We start from the raw sequence: 18,568 nt of genomic DNA, 5'->3' as shown, positions 1-18,568 counted from the left end.
GTAAGTGCCTGAGAGCGCTGTGTGTCGGCACTAACAACATCAGCGTTGACAGAATAGTGCCTAAGTTATTTTCTGGCATTTCTACAGTTGTCCATCAGGGCTTGGTTCAGCCTGCCTAGATTGTCAAGGAAAAGATGGACTGCGGTATTGTCAGGAAACTGAGCAAGAATTTAAAAGCACGAAATGTCCGCGAGTTGGAGGAACGGTTTGCTTCATCACGTCAGCACACATCTTGCCCTCTGTTAACGAATTTCGTATTAGAGAATATAACAGCTGCTGCCCTAACTACGCATAGTCCCTCGCAGTTTCCGTCGCTTCCTTCCAATGAAACCTCAGTTTACAAGGTAAGGTCAAAGAGATTCGAAGGCACTGCACAGGGGATACTTGTAAGTGCTTTCAAGAATTTAAAAATCGCTGACGGCACATAATGTTCGAGAATATTGATTTCAAAACAGATTTTACGGCCGTATATCTCTGTTCATAATTATTCGACATACATTTATTTTGCTTGTTACATTGATGATTTTCCCCTTTACATTAATTACTTTATTTCAGTTTATATAATTTCTAGTAACGGTTATGCTGAATGATTATTTTATGCTGAAGCACTTTTAGTGAACTGTTATTGAATGTAACAAAAATTAGTTCATTTTCGTGAGCAGAAAACTACAGATGTTTTTTTCTTAACTGGTGACAAGGATGCGTGATGGTGTATACTGAAAAGCAAGGGAAAATCTACAGTTATCCGTCATCCAGCGGTAGACATCTGAAATGCATGGTGATGGTGGAGACGTCCTGTCTGTGGCACAGTTTCTTATAGCTATGCAAACAGCAGAGAAACTGCGGCGTAATAGTCAAGTGAGATATCTTATGCTCCCTATGCCAGTGTTATAGATGTTTTCGAGTTAGAGAGACTGTCGCTTGGCACGCAAAGCAATTTATTCTTGGTTAGTAGTCGGTATATAATCTGTGTTCCTGTACCCTATAAGTTTTCGCATTCATGACCTTACGCGGAGGGTGATATATGAATACAGGCTTCAAATATCAGATCGTTATTTGCTCTTGGAAGTGAGTACAAAGTCTTACAACTGTAATCGGGACATGGAACGACGATGACCACTCAAAAGCACGTTTGCGCCCAACAGCCGTTGTTGGAGACAAAAGAGGTACTTAGTATCGGATCCATATCTTCCGAAGGCTGATCCATGTTTTCAAACAGCTCGGTTGACTTGGAAGGCAGAGATCAAATTCCAGCTTTCGTCTGCTGCAAAGACAGCAAAAAGAAGCCACACGCACTTCTAACGATAATTAAGTGCTTGAAAGCAAAAAATGAAAATGTAGTCGGGTACGTACTCCGCAACCACCAATATTTCAACAGGAGCACACGCTGATATTTCTACTGTATAATTGCAGCGTGTAAGCGCTCTGCAAGATAATTTAAATCCACGGTCTCAGAGGAACTCCGGAGAAATGAAACTCACGCGCTGTAAACACTAGTGCCATCATAAACCGAAGATGATCGATGTCAGAAGTCATCCGTAGTGAAATTAATAATTAGTAATTGAGGTAGCAAGAACTCTGTCTCTCTGATTTTTGACAAGGTAGAGAGCAGGATTCAATGCTCAATTTAGACAAAACCTGCCATCTCTATTTATAAGGTTACTTGCTAATTTAATTTCAACAGGTTCCCTAATAACACTATGTCAACAGCTGAGAGTGCATGCCATGATCTCAGTGTTGTTATATCCCTTAGGATGAATGGTGTCAAGAAAATGTCCTGCAATGGCGGATTTGTTGCTTAAGCACAGTTAACCGGTCCCTCACAGTCCTGATAGTCTGGCCAATATGTGACATGCCTAGACTGCACGGAATGCGGTAGACACCCACCTTACGCAAACTGAGACCATCTCACTGCCATGACGCCAAACAACAAACGTATCGTCTACATACCTGGGGAAAAAAACACGCAGGTTTCAAAGCCGCCGAGTCCAAGGCACGTTCTTCGATAGATAAACTGGCAATAATAGGTAACAACGGCCTTCCCATCGCTACTCCGTCTGCCAGATCGTACTAAGTGGAAGTCAACACATGTCGAAATGGGTTCACTAATTCAGCGCCAAACCTATCCTCAATCAACCGTACGGAATCCGACAGCGAAATACGACTGAAGAGAAAGACCACATCAAAACTTATTAGAATATTAGAGTCAGTTAAACGCCTTCCTTCTAATCGAGTAAGAGATCTCTCGAGTTCTTAACGTGGTGCTCACCCCGACCTCCTACAGGCTCAGCAGAGTAGCAAGGTGTTCTGCTATATGGTATATCGGTGCACCGATGTTAACTTGCTGTCGAATGATGAAGAACCCCTTCCTTTGCCTTTACACCTGCATCACACAGTAAACAGTTGCAGTTTTGAACGTAGTCCTGCTTCTCCAAAACAACGGTAGCATTGCCTTCTCCGGAGGTAAAATAACAATATCCGGATCGAATATAAGTGAACGTAAAGGAGCCCTTTCAGCTGCTGTGATGTTACTCTTGGATGGACGTGCCATAGTCAACACAGGACGTGTCTCCCCTCTAACCTCCTCTGCAACATTAGGAGGTAATATAAAAACAGCCTGCTGAACATAAGAAATAAAACCAACCACTGACTGTGGCTTGGGAACCGATGCCAAACTAAAACCTTTCCTTAGCACGGATAAAGCTACGTCATCAAAAGCTTTCTGCGTGAGATTCATCACAGAACGTCGGGATGTAGCATACCTTGCCGAGCCAAGGCAACGTTCAAAATTTTCAAATGCCGGGCGGCCACAGACTGAAACTCCCAGTCAGGCATCAAGCATGAAGCATTGTTCAGCCAATCCCAAGAATAAAAAACAATTTTTTTTAAGTAGTCGTTAAATTAAGCCGAAACAATTCCTTGGAAACAAGACCCAACTGTCGACGAGTATAATGGATCCTATCACGAACGAGAGATAAACCAGCGCCTTGCTTGATGCGTTTCGCCGCAGGAGAACTAGGCTAATGTGATGCACAAGGTTGACAAACGTTGGGACACTATTTTGATAGCGACACCTCACAAAAACGACAACGCACATTGCGATCTCATTCTGCTGCAGCGAAGTTTTTCAAGAATCTAAAAGCAACGACACATTTCCTCATAGTAGAGGTAAAGAATGTGAAATCTGAGTTTATCGCGGCTTGTATAATACAAAAGAACTAACAGATATGGAGCCGGGTGACGCCGTCAACAACAGCCGATATTTCGACACTCTGCCATTCTCAAGGCAGATAAGTGCTGTGCAAGGGAATTTAAAATCTCGCTTGTCAGAGAAACTCAGGAAAGATAACACTCACACACACTGTAAACACTAGTGCTATCACAAACCAAAGATTAACGACGTCAGAAGTTTTCAATAGTTTAATTAATAATCAACGGGTGAGGTAGCATTAGCTCTGTGTCTCTGCTATTTTTTTAATTTTAATTTTAATTTTTATTTAATTCTTTTTACAAGGGAGAAGGGAGAGAGCAGAATTCCATGTACAGTCTAAACAGAACCCAACATCTCCATTTATAAGGTTACTCGCTAATTTATTTTCAACAGCTACTTAATAGCACTATCCCAATAGCTGGAAGTGCATGGCAGAATCTCCGTGTTGTTATGTTCCATAGGATGACCAGTGTCAAAACAATGTCCGGCAATGGCGGATTTGCTCGGCTGTTGTAAGCGAGTGTGCCGCTAACGCTCAGTCCACCGGTTCTCCAGTATTGATAGTCTGACCAACAACTGCAAGGAATACCTCTCGCAAACCTTTACGGAACCTAAAAGGTCCTTGGTCTTACATGGCGGTCGAAAAACACACTTAACATCATATTTCCGCAAAACACTTCGAATCCAGTTCGAAATGCTCCCTGCGTGAGGCAAAAAGCCCGCGACTGCGAGGGAGGCATGTCGTGTGTTGACTGTGGCGTATCAACCCAGGAGCAATATCACAACAGTTGACAGGACTGTCTTACGTTCACTTAGAAGTGATCCGGATATTGCCATTTTACCTGTGGACAAGGACAATGCTACCGTTATTTTGGATAGGAAGGATTACGTTCAAAAGATGCAGTGTTTACTGTGCGATTCAGCATATCGCAATACCGGTACTGACCCCAGAAGACTAACAGTCTCGTGGAGAAAAGTTCGTTCTCGCAGTATGCTGTCTAGAGTCTTAATTCTTACTGTGCTGTTCCCTCAAGGATGTGGCGTCCCTAAGGTCCGATTGTGAGTAGGAGGGATGTTCCGACATATCCTGTATAATGCTTTTCTGCTAAGACTTATGTTGGTGTGAGTGACACATTAAGAACTCAGCGGATTTGAGCGTCTATTACATGGAATGCGTTTGAACGACTCTTCTATTCTAGTAAATTTTGGTATGGCTATTCTCGTCACTCGTTTTCCTGTGTGATTAATTACGGTTAATTGAGTCTCAGTTTGGTGCTGAATTAGCAAACCTATTTCGACATGTGTTCAATTCAATTTACTTTTTTTCAGTAACAAGTACTACGAGCAGACAGATGGAGCTACGATGAGAAGCCCGTTGCCCATTTTTTTTTTTTTTTTTTTTTTTGAAAACTTTGAAGAATTTGCCTTGGATTTGGCGGCTTTGAAATCTGCGTGTCTTTTTTTTTCAGATATGTAGACGATACGTTTGTTGTTTGGCCTCATGGTAGTGAGAATTTGGACGACTTTGTAGAACACCTGAATTTAAACCACCCTAATATTGGAGTGCAGTTGCGCCTTGAAAACTGTAGGGTGTCTAAATACTCGGATGTCGTTGATGACGTCCCCCGTCTCCAACTCCCGTAAGTTATTTGGAGATTGTATACGCCTCGAGAAATTCAGGTCTGACATTGTCTGAAAACAAACAAACTCAGACAAGGAACTAAGTTCTGAGAGAGCTAAGTTTTTAACATTATACTTTGCGAGATGCCTGAAAGTAAAAGTGATAGAAGAAAGTGAAATCAGGAGTACTGTTTCAGTATTAAGGGTTTAACGATTCCCTATTAAGCCCATTAACATCACGCTCATCTTTTCAGGAGGGATCGTGTGACTTGACCAAACTCTCCTCGTACCTGGCTAAAAGTGTCTGAAGCCGCTGAAATGGAACCAGCGAGGTCTTCCACTGTCTTTAAAGGTTTGGGATGGACTAAATTCTTCACGCGGCTCCAGGCAAAGTAGTCTACTGATACCAGATTTGTCACCGCAGGTGGCGATTCAACATGCCCACATCTCGCGATCCAATACATACGACATTTTTCATCCTGATACTCTGAACGATGTTACTGAAGCAAAAGAATGTTGTACTTATTGGCTTACGCAGCTGCTCGATGTTATGTAAATACCAAATCCGTAATAAAACCGTAACTGTGTGGTGCCACAAACCATTATTTTTTCTCAAGACAGGTATCAACTTTACGTCATTCTCCAGCGCTACATGGAAAATCAAAGTATACCATAATAACACATTGTAACGGTGCTATGAATACATAACAGTCAAGGGGGAAATTGCATCTTGGATCCCGGAGCTCACATGCTGCTACACGGTTAACAGCTTCACACGTTGATCTATAATACGAGTGTGAAGGAACGTTAACTACAGGTGACGATTTTTCGTGCCGGAAAACAAGTAGATAAAATTTTTGTGATATGCTTTGTACGTACCAACGTGAAAGGAGTAAGGACGAAATAAGTAATGCTGCTGTTATAAAACTGTTGTGGCTGGCAGGAGAGCCAACACCGTATTACTAAAGGAGGCCGAAACGCACGCGTCTCAGCTCACGCAGGCTGGCGTGAGGTCTGGATCATGACAAGGGAATTAGAATTGAGAAAAAACGGACGTAGCTGGTGGAATACTTGACTTTAATCCATTAATGACGAACGTCGCTCGTGACAGTACATGATTCACAATATCAATGGTAACTGAATATGGCGCCTTGCTAGGTCGTAGCAAATAACGTAGCTGAAGGCTATGCTAACTATCGTCTCGGCAAATAAGAGCGTATTTATTCAGTGAACCATCGCTATCAAAGTCGGCTGTACAACTGGGGCGAATGCTAGGAAGTCTCTCTAGACCTGCCGTGTGGCGGCGCTCGATCTGCAACCACTGATAGAGGCGACACGCGGGTCCGATGTATACCATCGGACCGCGACCGATTTAAAGGCTACCACCTAGCAAGTGTGGTGTCTGGCGGTGACACCACATTCCTCCCCCGCAAATCGGCGTACGGTTGTGGCATAAGGCTTCCGCCCGCCGTGTGGAGGACCCCATGTTGACGTATGCGACGAGGTGGGGAGCCTATCAACAGGCGAGGCTGTGCCACCCGCACCCTGCCCTTCGGACCGCGGGGAGCTAGGAAACGCCTGAACACCTGCTCCAGGGTGCACGTCAACATGCGGTGTATGCGCCCGGAAAGAGACAGGAGGGGCCGAAGGGTCGACCTCCATCGGACCGGGGCACCCGACGGGCGAAGACGACATATGGGCCTCGGGGAGCGGGAGCGAACGGCGGCGCGTGACCCAAGGAGGCGTCCGACGGTTGCAGCGACGCCTCCACTGCGGGCGTCGCCGGCGGGATAACAGGTGGCGGCGGTGGCGGCGGCGGTGGCGCGTCGCCATGGGGCAAAATGGAAGTCAGCGTAGGTAAACCTGGGGCTGAGGAGAGCCAGTGGATGGGTCCCCGGAGCGCTGACCGGACGGCACCGTCGCTGAAAGCAGACGGCGAGCGGCAGATCCCGTGCAACGACAGAGGCGCAGCTGATTGAGATGCCGACGCACCTCACCAGAGGCTCCCAAAACCAGATACATAGCGCGTCCGAGGCAGCGAAAATTCGCCCTTCGAGCCAACGCCGTGAACCTCGATAGTGGCTTTAGTAGACAACGTCGCCTGGAGCAAAAGCAGTTGTCTGCCGCTGCACAGGAACCTGATGCGGCGGATGTAGCAAAGACATCACGGTTCGACGATGACGATCGTGGAGCAACTCAGCCGGCGAGCGACCATCTCGGGGCTGAGAGCGATACGAGGACAAAAAGAGCAATAACGCGTCCTCCCGAAAATGCGACTCTTTCAACTTCAACATCTGTGACTGGAAAGTCCTGACCAATTGTTCAGCGGCACCATTTGACTGTGGCGAAAACGGCGCGGACGTCAGATGTTGACTACCATTGGCCTTGCAGAATGACTGAAGTTCTGCGGACATGAATTGTGGGCCATTGTCGGAAACAATAGTCTGTGGAAGACCTTCAATGCAAAAGATAGCGGATAACGCTTGGATGGTGGCAGATGACGTCGTAGAAGACATCCGGACAACAAAAGGATAATTACCGAATGAATCTACCACAACCAACCATTGAGCATCCCAGAATGGACCAGCAAAATCGATGTGTAAGCGTTGCCAAGGGGAAGTGGCTTTTGGCCATGCAAAGAATTTCCGCCGTGGTGCTGATTGTTGTCGGCACACACCATGCAAGAAGAGCACATATTCGTAATCGCGGCATCGATTCCGAACCAAATACAGTGCTGACGAGCAAGCTGTTTCGTTCTCACTATACCCCAATGTCCTTGTTGGAGAAGCTGTAAGACAGAGGACTGCAACGAACTTGGTACCACGACCCTGTACTAATCATTATCAGAAAGCAATTGCAAAACACCACGTCGTACAAAAAGTCTCTCCTTGTGAGCAAAAAATCGGCGAACCAACGGGTGCCCGATCCTTGACTTTGACAAGGGCCATTGCGCAGCAACAAAACGGAGAACGGGAGCAAGGACAGGATCGGCAGCTGTGGCTGTAGCTACATAACGAAAATCAATCGGAAACGATTCGACCACGTCATCGGTTTCCGCATCAATGAACATGGAAGCAAGTTCGGAGGAATCGAATGCCCTATCGTCAGCAACAGGCAAGCGGGACAACGCATCGGCGTTTCCGATACAATATATCGTAGCGGTACTGCGAGAGGAAAATAGACCAGCGAAACATTTACGGCGCTGTACATGGAGGTACAGGCTTGGTCGGATGAAAAAGTGATGTCAAAGGTTTGTGGTCTGTGATTATGGTAAAGTGACGACCATACAAGAAATCATGAAACTTTGTAACACAAAATACGAGAGCCAATGCTTCTTTCTCGATCTGTGAATAATTTCTTTGCGCAGACGAGAGCAATTTGGACGCAAAGGCAATAGGGCGATCGTGCGATGCATCTTTGTGCGCAAGCACAGCACCGATCCCGAAATACGATGCATCCACCATCAACAAGAGAGGCTTCTGGGGATCGAATGGCGTAAGGCAAGTATTCGAAAGCAACGCTGATATCAACCGGCGAAAGGCGCGTTCGCATTCCGTCGTCCAGACGAACAGAACACCCTTACGGCGTAAGCGATGAAGCGGAGCTGAAATGGAAGAGGCATGTGGCACATAGCGATGGTAGTAATTTATTTTTCCCAGCACACTCTATAGCTGCTTCAAATTCTGCGGCGAAGGCAAGTCTTGTATGGCACGAAGGTGCATGGGACAGGGATGTATGCCTTGGGCATTGAGTACATGTCCCAAGTATGGCAAGTCCCGAGCAAAATAATGTTCTGAGATTGGCCAAATGTTCTTCTTCCGTCTTTCCAGAGATCACAATATCGTCCAGATGATTTTCTGCAGTAGGGACCGACGCACGAACAGTTTGTAGATATTGCTGAAACAATGCAGGGGCGGGTGCGCACCCGAATGGCAGACCTTTGAATCGATACAACCCAAGATGCGTGTTAACCACCAAAACGCGCTAGGATTCTTCGTTCACCGGTATTTGCAAGTACGCATCAGCGAGGTCCAACTTTGAAAAACATTTACCCGGGCACAGTTTGTCAAAAGGATCTTCCGGGCGGGGTAAAGGAAAAGTTGCAGTCACTAGTTGTGGATTCACTGTTGCCTTTAAGTCCACACAAAGTCTCAATTTTCCGGACGGTGTTGTCATCACGCAATGCGTGGGGAACATTGCGCGCTCTGAAAAATGTCGGGTGCGCGTTTACTTTCAGTTCCAAATGTGCTTCATAGTTCTTAGCGCAACCGAGGCCCGGTGCAAAAATGTCTGCAAATTCTTCACAGACGAGAAACACTGTCTGAATGCTCCGTCTGGTTCACTGATACGATCTGATTTGCTATAGACAAATTAAAGAACTGAAATAAATCGAAACCAAACAAGTTCACTGCAGAAGAAGAACGAAGGTTGTAAAATGACACAAGTTTTGTTTGTCCTTTGTATGTTGCAAGAAGGCTGCACTGTCCGAACATAGGGATCGCTTGACCGGAATAGCTAGTTAACTTAACATTTGCGGCACGCAACGGAGGTGTGCCCAGCAGTTTGTAAGTGTCATGATTGATCAGTGAAGCTGCAGCTCCTGTATCGAGCTGGAATGGTATCACTTTGCCGTTAACGTCCAAGTCTACAAAAAGTTTATTGCCCTGCTGAAAAGAGCAACTGTCTCGTGCAACCTGAACTGACACTGGTACATAATCACTTGCGACTTGACGGGAGTTCCGGCGATGTCGACGCACACTATTTTTGGGACGAACACAGTCACTGTTAGAGAGAGTGGCACTGGGCGGAGTGGAATGAACTACATGAATTTCCATGGACGAAGTTTCGCGAGCCTGAGTATCCATGGTTCGATTCCGATTCCGGCGCGAAGCTAAGGGCCAGGAACGGTTTTGAGCTTCCGATCTGAGCTTTTTCTGGCAAACACTCTGAACATGTCCTTTTTTATTACAATAAAAGCAAATAGCTCGGAGTGACGGGCAATTCTCACGCGAATGTTTAGTAGCACATCGCGGGCATGATTTGATCACTGCATTTGCTTGCCGGCGCGGCAAACGTGGCTGAGAGCCTGGCGGCAGCGGCGCGGCCGGGCGCGAGGGCTGTTTGCTGCTCCGTGCAGCTCGCCCGGCGGGCTGGTGAACCTGACACACTGCTGACGAAGTTTCAAAGGATTCCTGAACAAAGTCAAGTGTGTCTTGCCGATCCAAGATGTCCATCACTTGTTGACGGGAGGGATTTACTAGTTTCAAAATCTGTTCCCTCATACGAACATCAGAAACGTTCTGTGCAATTGCATCACGTACCATAGTATCTGAATAAGGGAGTCCACATTGACACTCAAAAGCACAATCCCTAGTAAGGCCTTGCAAGGTTGCAACCCACTCCAGATTAGTCTGACCTGCCGTACGTTTTGTACGAAAGAAGGTATACCTTTTCGCAACTACATTGACTGATTCTTTGAAATATGCATCTAATGCAGACAAAGTTTCTTCGTAGGACAGAGTTGCTACGTCGAGTCGGGGTTATAGTTTGGCTATTACACGGTACGTAATCACGCCTACCGACGAAAACAAAAAAGGTTGCCGCTCGTTACCTTGAATTCTGTAGGCGGCGAGATGGAATCCAAATAGACGTGACCACTCTGTCCAGCTTTCCAGTGCAGCATCAAAAGGTCGAAAAGTGGGTGCAACAGCGTGTTGTGGCTGCGTTAGCGGTGAAGCGGCTGCTGCCGCATCGTCTTGCATCGCACGTTGACCCTGGACGAGCTGTTCAAGGGCATCCCGTAAGGCCTGTGTCTGCTGATTCTGTAAGTGATAAAATTCGGACAGTACATCTGGAGATTGTGGTGAAGCCATTACACATGTAAATCAGGGGAATTTAGATAAGAACACTTTCACTCTCGTCGCCAATGTTGTGGTTGGCAGGAGAGCCAACACCGTATTACTAAAGGAGGCCGAAATGCACGCGTCTCAGCTCACGCAGGCTGGCGTGAGATCTGGAACATGACAAGGGAATTAGAATTGAGAAAAACGGACGTAGCTGGTGGACTACTTAACTTTAATCCATTAATGACGAACGTCGCTCGTGACAGTACATGATTCACAATATCAATGGTAACTGAATATGGCGCCTTGCTAGGTCGTAGCAAATAACGTAGCCGAAGGCTGTGCTAACTATCGTCTCGGCAAATGAGAGCGTATTTATTCAGTGAACCACCGCTATCAAAGTCGGCTGTACAACTTGGGCGACTGCTAGGAAGTCTCTCTAGACCTGCGATGTGGCGGCGCAGGGTCTGCAATCACTGATAGTGGCGACACGAGGGTCGACGTATACTACCGGACCGCGGCCGATTTAAAGGCTACCACCTAGCAAGTGTGGTGTCTAGCGGTGACTCCACAAAATCCATGGTTGAACCTTTTATGGAGTAATTAAAGATAAACAGAGTAATATTGTGCTGGCATCACAGACCTACAGAGGTTTAAAGTATGACATCCTCTATCACTTGTGATAACGGTGTACGTAGTTCTCATGTAGCACGTTTCGAACCATGTTTCACGCTCAGAAGACATTCACTTATTCTGTAAGCGGCTTTTTCAGTCCACTACAGAACTTTCTAATCTAAATGTGGAAAATGTACGGTTCGTCCCACTGTAATCGGTGAAGTGCCATGGAGAGATTTTCTCGTAATCGCTTGTCTATTGCAGGAAAAATTGGATACACAGACCAATTCTATCCAGAACATGTATCACTAGACTGACGTGAACAGCTTAGTCCTATCATAGACAAGCACAACCTTCTGCAGTTTCATCCCGAGTGAACCGTTTCGAAACGACTGCAAAACAGTACTGTCAGTTACCAAGGCGATGCTTTGTTCAGTATTTAAGATGTAAATAGGAAACAGCCACTGCTGTCGGTAGAGACTCAGGGGTATAAATGCATTTCTGCAACAGACATGTCAAAATGTCTAGCTTTCAGATGCTGCTAACTTCCAAGAAATACGTACAATAGAGAAACAATATATTTCTGTGACTAAAACTATTTATTTCGACGCAGTTTGTTTTAAATAGATAACTCACTGTCTATAACGTTTCAGTTTGAGGATTACCGGAACAGTAAGAAATTTCGTTCTGAAGCGAACCCTTAGCTGTGACCGGGTCATTTCTTGCTGTATCCTTGCGCCTCTGTCTTCTATTGACAGCAGCTGTCCCTGTAATGTATTTTGGAGTAGCCAGAGAAAGGCGAAGTGGGAAACCAAAGCTCTGGGCCGATCTTCGCGGAGAGCCCAGCCAACCGAGTCGGTACAGTACTGCCCCGTACTTCTATCCGCCAGCAACCAAAGTCAGTAATGCACAGTACCTCATGGAAACAGAAACTGATCATACAATAATATTGTGTATTTTCTTCTACTTGCTCATTTCACATTAAATTTATTTGTCTTGAGGCTAACTATCAGTTTCGATATCGGGCTCTGACAATTTTGTTTCAGCTTACATCCTTTTGCAGACGTGGTGAGCGCTAAAAAATACAACGGTGGTTACGTATGGAGCGTTTTGATGCTTGTTGTTTTGAAGATGGTACATTTTTATACCTGTTGTATTGTAATTCTGTTCTTTTGCTTTCAGACTCTACGTATAGAACACATGGAGATGTCAGACCAGGGGATGTACCAGTGTGTGGTGTCCAACAGCGAGGAGACGGCGCAGGGCACCTCAGAGATCAGGCTGGGAGGTGAGCACTTTCACACAGCACTGCCTGCTGTATACCACTCGTGGAAGCTGTTATCTCACTGGAATCCCTAGAACATCGCCGTCTCCAGCTGTTATTCTACAAGATGACAAGGCCTTGTATTATAAAGTCGAAACTGTAGCACCGTGAGGTTGGCCCTCAGAGAAAACGCCTACGACCTACTAGTACAGCAACCGTGACACGATTACGTCTGAAAAAGGTGAGGACAGGTACGGGGGACTTAAAGCTTTGCTCGGAGGTGTGAAGGGTGGCAGGGTTTCAGTGTCCCTCTGACTACACAGTCTTTGGGAATGGAAGAGTACTCAGTACTGAACAATGAAGGTAATTCGTCGTATATTTTTTTAACGAGTGAAATATGATAGAGCATAACAGTTCATTAGCAAATACTCATCTTAATTATACGGCGACCTCTGATTCTGCAGTGGTTGTAACAGAATTTTGGGAGTATGTGCATCACCAAAATATGCTGCAACTTGCTGAGTTCTTGACAGTGTAGATGTGATTTGGTAGTGCCAAAAAAAAAAAAAAAAAAAAAAAAAAAAAAAAAAAAAAAAAAGGAAACTGAGGTTGACGCTATGTTCTCTTCCAGAACCATTTATTCATTGCATAAATCTGTAACAAAATCTGATCACAAAATTCTATCGGAAAACTGAGGCACTGATACCTGACACGCCACTGCTTATAATTTTATAAATTTCTAACAATCAGTGCTTAGTTGACCATTATTAGAAACAGGATATTTATGGATTATAGTTACGAACTTCCTGTTGTATACAGACTGGCATCATCCAGTTACGCATTAATTTCTTCCTCTCAGACTGCAACATAAAGTTTTCATGGCTTTTTTTTTTACTGGAATTCATAAAATTTGTCCGATAACATTGCTTTTTATTAAGTTGCTTACATCATGAAGACCATTAGCTGTAAAATGTTCCTAACATATATATGACTTTGTTCCAGGAAAACTAAAAAAATCTGGTTTCACCTCCTCTAAAAAGTATTATCGAATTACAAAATGAGAATTGTTTATGTTTTATATCAAGTATCGATTACCAACAGCCAAACCAGAGCAGATGTTTGTATGCTTGCAAAGATCTAAACAAAATGAATGTCGAAATATTGACCAGTAATATTAATTGTGTCCTAAAACGACCAGATAAACGGAATAAGGTTGTTACAAAATTTATTAAGCCTAAAATGTGGCAGCCTGACACCTGCAGTCAAACGTTCATCTCATACTTATCCAAATGATCATACACTCCTGGAAATGGAAAAAAGAACACATTGACACCGGTGTGTCAGACCCACCATACTTGCTTCGGACACTGCGAGAGGGCTGCATAAGCAATGATCACACGCACGGCACAGCGGACACACCAGGAACCGCGGTGTTGGCCGTCGAATGGCGCTAGCTGCGCAGCATTTGTGCACAGCCGCCGTCAGTGTCAGCCAGTTTGCCGTGGCATACGGAGCTCCATCGCAGTATTTAACACTGGTAGCATGCCGCGACAGCGTGGACGTGAACCGTATGTGCCGTTGACGGACTTCGAGCGAGGGCGTGTAGTGGGCATGCGGGAGGCCGGGTGGACGTACCGCCGAATTGCTCAACACGTGGGGCGTGAGGTCTCCACAGTACATCGATGTTGTCGCCAGTGGTCGGCGGAAGGTGCACGTGCCCGTCGACCTGGGACCGGATCGCAGCGACGCACGGATGCACGCCAAGACCGTAGGATCCTATGCAGTGCCGTAGGGGACCGCACCGCCACTTCCCAGCAAATTAGGGGCACTGTTGCTCCTGGTGTATCGGCGAGGACCATTCGCAACCGTCTCCATGAAGCTGGGCTACTGTCCCGCACAACGTTAGGCCGTCTTCCGCTCACGCCCTAACATCGTGCAGCCCGCCTCCAGTGGTGTTGCGACAGGCGTGAATGGAGGGACGAATGGAGACGTGTCGTCTTCAGCGATGAGAGTCGATTCTGCCTTGGTGCCAATGATGGTCGTATGCGTGTTTGGCGCCGTGCAGGTGAGCGCCACAATCAGGGCTGCATACGACCGATGCACACAGGGCCAACACCCGGCATCATGGTGTGGGGAGCGATCTCCTACACTGGCCGTACACCTCTGGTGATCGTCGAGGGGATACTGAATAGTGCAAGGTACATCCAAACCGTCATCGAACCCATCGTTCTACCATTCCTAGACCGGCAAGGGAACTTTCTGTTCCAACAGGACAATGCACGTCCGCATGTATCCCGTGCCACCCAACGTGCTCTAGAAGGTGTAAGTCAACTACCCTGGCCAGCAAGATCTCCGGATCTGTCCCCCATTGAGCATGTTTGGGACTGGATGAAGCGTCGTCTCACGCGATCTGCACGTCCAGCATGAACGCTGGTCCAACTGAGGCGCCAGGTGGAAATGGCATGGCAAGCCGTTCCACAGGACTACATCCAGCATCTCTACGATCGTCTCCATGGGAGAATAGCAGCCTGCATTGCTGCGAAAGGTCGATATACACTGTACTAGTGCCGACATTGTGCATGCTCTGTTGCCTGTGTCTATGTGCCTGTGGTTATGTCAGTGTGATCATGTGATGTATCTGACCCCAGGAATGTGTCAATAAAGTTTCCCCTTCCTGGGACAATGAATTCACGGTGTTCTTATTTCAATTTCCAGGAGTGTATATTGGTGTTTCTTAACCACCCTTGTCACCCCAGAGCATCTCAGATAAGGATCAGATACGACACTCTGTCAAAAAGTAGGCTTCAATCAATTGCCAGAAACTTTGTATAAAATTCTCCTAAAAATCTCCAATCAACACAACATGAAGTTGACTTCAGTGGACATATACTTGTCTAACTGGTTGAGAAAATTTTAGTCTATTTGTGGTAACACTTCCTTCCTGAATCATTGTATTCATCCGGTGCTCCCAGGCACACAGTCTCTGTGTTTAGTAATTTCTGCTAACATGTACAGCTAACTTTAGTCACTGATTACCAATCCGACATAAACAACATACTGCACTAAGAAACAGAGTAGGGTACAGCTATACACAGATTATGCTTAAATTTGGTTATTATTATACAAATGCGATTTCACAGACAATAGCTTCCTAGCGAGATAAATTTCGTTTACTCTTACCATTGCGGATGCATGACTTCCTCAAGTGGCATATCTGAGTAACATGTACATTTTCAAATATAACCTCCAAAATACAATAAAAGATAAAACAGTGTATACACGGCATGATAATTGTACGTTTTCGTTGATATAAGCAATTTCCAATTTCTTTGCTTCTTTGGATACTCATTTTGACATTACACTTTCTCTCTCTGCAAAGTAGTTCGTACCTCAGGAAACATCGAAATGTTAAGTGATAAAACTTTTTGTTCAGAAGGAAGAAATACTGTGCAAGGACATGCTTTTGTGTTAAAGCCCCTCTCATATCAGCAAGATGATATGTATATTCATAAGGTAGTGAAATTAGTAAATAATACATTTCTTTCTTAATCTTCTCAGTACTGTATGGTTGTGATCGCCTAAGGTATGCAATACTATGCAGTTACATGGTGCTATACAAGTATTCCTCACAATGACATGTAATTAAACTTTACATAATGACAAATCGATATGTTCAGTGTGCAAATTATACATTGACAATTATAAATCCAGTCAGTTGTGTCTCTACAAGTGATAGCTTATATGCAAACTCTTTTTAACCAACTCCTTTTCTGACCCTGCAAATTACATTACAATAGGGCAATAACTATCCTTTAACACACCTCATCTAAAGTAATCCTCCTTTAAAATTCCCACAAACGTGCTGTGTAAATAGCATACATTGTGTCTTTAATACAAATATTCCTTTGACATAACACGCTGAAAGTGTACTCATCAAGGCTCAATAGCACAGTTTCATTGCAACACCTCTGTCATCACCATTAAGTATTCACATAAGTTTTGTTATTAAACTTCTCTTAAAATGCAATAAAAGTGAAACTTTTCTATTCAAACACATCTCTCAAAAAACAAATCAACTCTAGTATAAGTTTACAAGTGTGCCCCTGAGGTTAAGTGCACTGGCGAAGAAGATTATGAAATACCAGTGTAGTAAAATATAATAAACAACAAAACTCACCAATCAGCCTTATCTGTGATTGTTGATCTTAAAAGATGTGAACAGTGATCAACATACAAATAGAAGAAAGTAGGAATGAATTTATCTGACAAGAAAATTGACTAAATGGCTTCAGAAATTTCTGTGACTCACATCACTCAGAGAATATTTTCTGTATATTATTCAATAAGTCTTTCCATAGATTTTGCGCCTGTACCACAAAAAATAGATAACTGGAGTGTTATCACTAAGATATTTCCAATAATATAATACGCTATTTACATTCAGTTCAGTTACAATCAAGTTTTGTGGTGTTTGCAGCATAAACGACGTAGAACCCTGACATGTGAACTGTTTGAGACATACTCTTGATAAATGCCAACAACTTCCTCCTAACAGGCTGCCAGACACTCAGCAGCTCAATGGACATAACTGTGAAAAGTACTGTTGACTATATCCATTGTGCACTACTGATTTCATTTTTCCTTTGCCAACAGCATAGAAATCATGTGTAGCAACATATAATTTCTGTACATAAAAGGCAATGTCCTGACTGACTGACTGGCTGACTGATTGACTCATCATTGTCCAGCCCAAACCACTAAGGACAGAAACCTGAAAGTCGGGGAAGGTATGGGTCTCACATGGTAGGTGCCCTTTAAGAAGGGAGTTTCCTAAATTACAACTATACGGTGGTTAAATAGGGGTGAAGGACTTTTGAAAAATGTCGCCATTCTTGAAATTTGGAGAAGTTGTGGATCTCATACCATAGGTGTCATTTAAGAAAGGATTTTTCGAAATTGCAACCATGTGGTGGTGAATTAGGGGAGGAGGTTTTTTCTTTTAAATGTCACCATTAAGGCATTTTTGACGATAGACCTACGAAAATTGGTATTTGGTTTCTCAGTCAGAAAGCACAAAATAATTGTTTCATTGTTTTTTGAAATGTAACCCTATGGGAGTGAAATAGTGGGTGAAAGCATGTTTTGAAAATATACCATTATTAAAGAGATACTAAAGTACTTTTAAAGCTAGATCTATGAGGACTGGTATCTGACTGCTCAGTTACTAACAAAAAATACATGTTTCATTGCTTCTGGAAATTGATCCCCAAGGAGACTGAAATAAGGGATGAATTTTTTTATGAAAATATTTTAATATGAAAGCATTTTTGAAGCTAAATCCCTGAAAATTAAAATTTGGCTTCTTAGTTAAAAATAAAAAATTATGTGTTTCACTGTTTTTGGAAATTCGACCCCTAAGGGTCAGTCTGATTACTGGCTTGTCATCGCCCAGCCCAAACTGTTGTGGATAGAAACTTGGAGAGTGAAGAGAGTGTGGATCTTAAACTGTAGGAATCTTTTAAGAAAGGATTGTCCAAAATTCCTTTTCTAAGGGGGTGAAATAGAGGATGAAAGGCTTTTTTTTAAAATAAGAATCCATCAACTGACTTTTGAAGCTGTAACTACGAAAACTGTTATTTGGTTTCTCAGTCAGAAAATAAAATATACATTTTTGGAAATTCAACCTCTAAGTGGGTAAAATAGAAGCTGAAAGTGTTTTTTAATTAATATTTACTGAAGAACTACAGCAACTGGTATTTGACTTCTTGGTTAGCAATAAAAAAATACATGTTTCAGCGTTTCTGAAAATTCGACCCTAAGAGAACAATAGGGGATGAAAATTTTTAAGAAAATATTTCGTTACCTTAAAAAAATTTTAATTAAATTTATCATAATTGGTGTTTCACTTTTCAATTAGATGTAAAGAACTATTTGTTAGGGGACAAATGTTGGTATGTAAATATTTCCAGAAGAATGCAAAAGGCGCTTTTTAAATATTGCTTGTATAACTGAGGA

At 44.0% G+C, this 18,568-nt stretch overlaps 1 protein-coding gene across 1 annotated transcript in view; it reads left to right on the top strand.

Moving 5' to 3' along the window:
• Positions 1-771: 771 nt before the first annotated feature.
• LOC126335633 (Down syndrome cell adhesion molecule-like protein Dscam2) overlaps positions 772-18,568 on the top strand; it is a 123,902-nt gene continuing 106,105 nt past the window's right edge. Inside the window, exons 1-2 of the mRNA XM_049999088.1 lie at positions 772-858; positions 12,472-12,577. Of these exons, the coding sequence (XP_049855045.1) occupies positions 772-858; positions 12,472-12,577 (193 nt within the window). The remainder of the gene's footprint in view (positions 859-12,471; positions 12,578-18,568) is intronic.

The sequence above is a fragment of the Schistocerca gregaria genome, chromosome 2 (genome assembly GCF_023897955.1).
Source record: "Schistocerca gregaria isolate iqSchGreg1 chromosome 2, iqSchGreg1.2, whole genome shotgun sequence".
Lineage (NCBI taxonomy): Eukaryota > Metazoa > Arthropoda > Insecta > Orthoptera > Acrididae > Schistocerca > Schistocerca gregaria.
The sequence above is the reverse complement of the archived record's forward strand: the minus strand, read 5'-3'. Positions and strand labels throughout refer to the sequence as shown.